Here is a 5,930-nt window from a genome sequence, read left to right as displayed (position 1 = left end):
TTTGGCCTTGCAGTAATAGGCCTTGGGTTACTGCTGTCTTCCTCTTGTGAGATTAGAGGAGGTCAGAACATGTGGTCTCCTTGCCGTTTTTGCAACTGTAAATGATATTAAAAAAAAAAAAAATCAGTTCCCACTTATTTATTGCCAGTATATTATGGGAGACGATTCTCTACAGATCTTTTGCTTTTCAGCATGTCTTGCGAAGAGAGGCACATTTTCCTTGGATTATCTTTCCAAGGACATTTGTACAGCAAACAATCTTAGATTATAGAGATAGTGTCCCCATGTTCAGAAAAGAGAAGGTTTATTGTCCAGTGAAATATAGAAAATGTCTCCCTTGTGTGGGAAAAAGTCAGGCATGTTTGTGGCCAATTATAAGATTTGTTGTTGTTGTTGTAGTTGTTGTTGTTATATGCCATTGAGTCAGACCCGACTCATAGCGACCGCTCCTTGGGTTTCCGAGGCAGTATCACTACAGAAGTAGATTGCCCCATCTTCCTTCTGAGGAGTGGCTGGTGGGTTTGAACTGCCAGCCTTCTGGTTAGCAGTCAAGTGCCTTAAGCACTATGCTACCAGAGCTCCTATTATAAGATTTAGGTTTTCTAAACTTGAGGTTCTTCTATAATGTAGCCCACTGAATGTACAAGTGCCACCTGTCTCTTTCTAGATAGCATATGGTTTGCAAAGGCTAAAATATTAACTATTTGATCCTTTATAGGAAATATTTACCAACCACTTGTGTAAAGCACAAAGAATATAATGAGGCAGAGGAAGGGAAAGAGAGAGAGAGAGAGAGAGAAAGGAGAAAATTCCTTGCTTATATTCTAGTGAGAAGGATACACATAAATAATAAATAAGTGAATTATGTAGTTTCTCAAATGGTTTCTAGAAAATTAAAGTGAGGAATGAGATTTGGACAGGATAGAGGACATATAACTTTCCTCATGTTCTATAGAAAAATGGCACAAAGGCTGCAACTTTGGGATGAGGAATGGTCTAGGTATTCTGTGTCTTTCAAAGAGATACAGGCCTTAAATACATGGGGTCAAGGCAGAAAGAGCAATTTTCATTATCTTGAGGGTAGAGAAGGGGGGTGGGAGTCTACCAGAAGCCCAGGGTTCTGAGGCTTTTACTTCTCTCCTGGAGCTGGAGAATAAGGAAGGGGGTGGTCTTACTGGGAATACCCAGAGGTCTGGCTCCTTTTGGAGTGGTGGCACTTGCATCAGTGTGGCTGCATGTTGCACCTGGACTTTGATGTTTATCTGAATGTAAGGTGGAGATAAACTGGAGGAAGGAAGCTCAGAGTAGAATCTTTTGAGTGACAAAAGGTCTTAGACATTTCCTGGTATTTGTAACGTATCAGAAGAGGCCACCAACAAGCACAAAAATCTAGAAGTGAAATAAATATGTGACAAGAGATAAAGTTATTCCTGTTGTTAGAACCCTAAGAACATAAGAAACTCCATATTGAGTTAAATCAGTGTTCAACTATATTGACTTTATTGTTTTTATTGCAATGAGTATTGAGTAGTGCATAAGAAAATATAAACAAAATTCATCTGTCATGCATTTTGTATTCTAATGCTGTAGGTAATTTCAAATATTTGTAAGGGCTGTGTGCAAATTGAAGGGCACTACTTTAAACAGGGTGACCAAAGAGGACTAGGGGCTACTTCTTAAACTGAATGCTGAAAGATGAGAAGGAGCTAGGAGAGGCAGAAGGAATAACATGAGACCATGAGGCAGTAAGGAGCTGTCAGAACATTGATTTGTGAGTTTCTCCTCAAGCACTTTTGTCAGAGAGCATTATTGATCCTGTGATGAGACAGCACCCCTGGGATAGCCCTCAAACCCAGGGCTACCTCAGAGCTTATCCTTCACCATTTTCTGTGACTTATAAAGCCAAAGAAGGGTGCCAGGAAAGGGAATTCCCTTTTACATTCATGTCCCTAAGATTCACAGTCTTTAATTGGTATGCCTGCCTCATCCACAGCAGTATAGTGCAAGTCCACTTCATTTATATGCTCACTACAGACAGCTGGAGGACAATCATACTAACAGTAATAAGAAGAGCAGCAGCAATAGCTACCATTAATCAAGGGTTTACATGTGCCATGCACTTGTAGTAACTAATTTGTTGTTGTTGTTGTTGTTATTTGCCATCGAGTTGGCCCCGACTCATAGTGACCCCTCCTTGGGTTTCCGAGGCAGTATCACTACGGAAGTAGGATTGCCCAACCTTCCTTCTGAGGAGTGGCTGGTGGGTTTGAACCGCCAGCCTTCTGGTTAGCAGTCAAGTGCCTTAGCCACTATGCTACCAGAGCTCCCAGTAACTAATTTAGTAAGTGTAATTTCAAGATGGGCACTAATACTAGCCCCATTCCAGATGGTAAAACTGAGGCAGAGAATTGAGTAACTTGCCCAGTTGATTCAGTTAGCATTCAGATTTGGCAGTATGAGTGCAGAACCTCAATGTTCTTATAGCCAATGTACTGTACTGCCTTTTGTCTCAAGGTACAATCTTGAAAGATAAAATAAATTCCAAGTATACTCTTTCATTTTAAATCAGTTGATTGGGCCTGAATTAAATCGTTATAAGTGCTTTCCAAACCCCACGGTTTTCATTACTTTCTCCATTTCTACCATTTCCTCTGTTTCAGTGCTCAGAATAATTGTTTCTTTTGGATAAAATATCCTTTCCCTTTCCTCAACCTTCACCCTTGTTTAAGTATATTTTTAGTTTCATAGGCTTTTGAATGATACTTTCAGTCATATTCTTTCTATACTCTAGTTCTCATCTGCTTTCAGTCAAATATATTCTCCTCACAATTGCTTCAGTAATCCAACTCTGTTTCTTTTCCTTGTATTTTACCCCCCTGGATTTAAGTTTTATGTTTTTGAGTATTAGCAAACATTATGACGGTGGTCAAGCACTTGACTAAATTCACTTTACCAGGTAATCGCACTTTTGAACATAAGCCATGCAGTACTTATGCAATTTGAATTTGTTACACACATAAATAATGAATTTAATGAACTTCATGATAGTGATATTTAGGTTAGTTTATAAGGAGCTGTGGTGGTGCGGTGTCTAATGAAATTGACTGCTAACCAGTAGGTTGGTGATTCAAAGCCACTAGCTGCTCTGTGGAAGGAAGATGGGGCAATCTACTTCTGTAAAGATTTACTGCCTCAGAAACCCAATGGGGGTTGTTATGAGTCAGAATCGACTTGATGGCAGTGAGTTTTTTTGATTTTTGGTGGTTCTTATAAGTTTTCTTGGCTTTTTATAAGTAATTGCTTGGTTTACTGAATGTTATTGAACATATGCTGAGGAAATCAAGTAAAGTTAAAAGATCATATATAAAAATAGTAAGTTAAGCATGCCTTCTAAAATTGACTTATAAAGAAAGGTACTGTAAGAAAAAAAACATGAACTACAGAATTAAAAATTATTTTTGATTTCACTTAATTTTATATGTGAATTAGCATATATAGTTCATGGCATAAAATCCACTAGCTACCAAACATCACTCCATAGGTTTTAATTATTTACTTCTATGTATTACAGGGACTTGGTCAAAATAAAAGGCATGAGAAACATACTTACCTTTAAAGAAAACAAAATTCCCGTCACTGTTTTCATAAACTGCGTCAATACTAGGAGGTAGCCCCCTCCAGAAGTAAGTAATTTGCATGGGGTATCCATCCATCACCCTGTTGTTTCTTACTCGCCAAAACCACTGGTCCTGGAAACCAAGCAGAAGTACCTCTCAGCAAACATGCAGCTCTCTGTGGCAGTTCATTGTGAGATGATACAACTCCTTTCAAAACTGATCTAATGTTGCTACCATTTGCTTACAATAAAACAATTAAAGAAACAGCTAAGCAAGTTTATTATAAAGATCACAAATGTTTTTATAGTAAACTATACAAATGAGGTTAACAGTGATGGAAACATCTCATTAAGGATAGAGTTGCACAGCTGATTATTGCAATTGCTGTAAATAAGTTGTACACCTGTAAAAAGTTGAATTTGCAAAAGTTGTGTGATAGATACATATACAAATATAACACCACCAAAAAATTAGCTGCTGAGGCTGCTTATGTACAACCAAAAACATCTCGGGACTTGTTTTCTTGATTTGAAGGTTTAGGATCTTTGTTTCATGGGGCAGTTAATTGGTCTAATAACATGTGTAGTGATTCTGCTCTGTTCACTGCATAATGTTTAGGGTCTTAAAAGCTTGAAAACTAGCCATTCAAGGCACACCATTTGGTTTCTTTTTGTGTGGAACAACAGAAGAAGGAGAGACAGGAATAGGAGGAACGTGTGGCTGACTGCCTCCATGAACAACTACCTCCTTTGCCATGTGATCAGAAGAACTGGATGATGTTCAGCCACCCTTACTGAACATTTGGATCAAAGATTTTACCGAAGAATCCTGATCAAAAGGGAAAATTGCAGAACAGAATTTTAATTTCTAATGGACTTCAGACTTCCTGGAGCCACGAAGTTTAGATGAAACCCTGAAACTATTGCCCTGAGATAATCTTTAAAATATAAACCAAAAATATTCTCTGAAGTCTTCTTGAAAGCACACCTTGTATGATGGTAATGAAATAGAGTGGTCATACTTCCCACTTTGCCAAATTTACACTTAATAATCTGGAATAATTATAGAGCTCTCTTTCACCCTGAAATGTGTGTGGGTTCAACAATAATTTATGGTCACCATAAAGAACAGAGTTATCCTGAAGAGAGAAAGGCGGGGGGGAGGCATGAATCTCAGTGAATTTCCAGTAATATATCAGACAGTGTTTCACTGTTATTCATAAGGTTTTCACTGGCCAATTCTTTCTGAAATGGATGGCCTCATCCTTCTTCTGAGTCTGTCTCAGTCTGGAAGCTCCACTGAAACTCATCTACCATGGGCCACCTTGCTGGTATTTGAAACACCAGTAGTACAGCCTCCAGCCTCACAGCAACATACAAGTCACCATAATACAACAAACTGACAGACAAGACAAACTGACAGAGATGTCAGAAGAGACTCTGAAACTTGTCCTTGAATGAAGAGTAGCTAAAGCAAATGGAAGAAATGACAAGATAAAGAGCTGAACAGAAGATTTCAAAGAGCAGCTCCAAAAGACAAAGTCAATTACCATAACGAAATGTGAAAGGACACAGAGGTGGAAATCCAAAAAGGAAGAACACGCTCAGTATTTCTCAAGCTGAAGAAAAAATTTAAGCATTGAGTTGCAATACTGAAAGATCCTATGGGCAAAATATTGGATGATGCAGGAAACATCAAAAGAAGATGGAGGGAATACACAGAGTCACTGTACCAAAAAGAACTGGTCAGTGTTCATCTATTACAGGAGGTGGCATATGATCAAAAACCAATGGTATTGAAGGGAGAAGTTGAAGCTGCACTGAAGGAAGTGGCTAAAAACAAGGCTCCAGGAATTGACAGAATACCTGGTGAGATGTTTCAATAAATGGATCCCGTGCTGGAGGCACTCACTCAACCAAGATTTGGAAGACAGATGCCAAGAGATTTGGAAGACGACTAACTGGCCACTGACTGGAAGAGATCCACATCTGTACTCAGTCTAAAGAAAAGTGATCCCATAGAAAGTAGAAATTATGGAACAATATCATTAATATCTCACACCAGTAAAATCTTACTGAAGATAATTCAAAAATGGTTGCAGTAGTATATTGACACAGAACTTCCATAAATGTCAGCTGGATTCAGAAGAGGATGTGGGATCAGGGATATCATAGCTGATGTCAGATGGATCTCAGCTCAAAGCAAAGAATACCAGAAAGAAGTTTACTTGTGTTTTATTGACTATGCAAAAACATTTGATTGTGTGGATCATAACAAATTATTGATAACTTTGAGAAAATGGGAATTCCAGAA

At 38.4% G+C, this 5,930-nt stretch overlaps 1 protein-coding gene across 1 annotated transcript in view; it reads right to left on the bottom strand.

The window, feature by feature from the left end:
• The window catches only part of MMP16 (matrix metallopeptidase 16), a 351,037-nt gene that overhangs the window by 28,781 nt on the left and 316,326 nt on the right, over positions 1-5,930 (bottom strand). The window contains exon 7 of the mRNA XM_007954910.2: positions 3,611-3,749. Within this exon, the coding sequence (XP_007953101.1) occupies positions 3,611-3,749 (139 nt within the window). The remainder of the gene's footprint in view (positions 1-3,610; positions 3,750-5,930) is intronic.

This window comes from Orycteropus afer, unplaced genomic scaffold (genome assembly GCF_000298275.1).
Source record: "Orycteropus afer afer isolate SDZICR_OR568_19922 unplaced genomic scaffold, OryAfe1.0 scaffold00479, whole genome shotgun sequence".
NCBI lineage: Eukaryota > Metazoa > Chordata > Mammalia > Tubulidentata > Orycteropodidae > Orycteropus > Orycteropus afer.
Note: the sequence above shows the minus strand (reverse complement) of the source record. Positions and strands in the feature narration are given on the sequence as shown.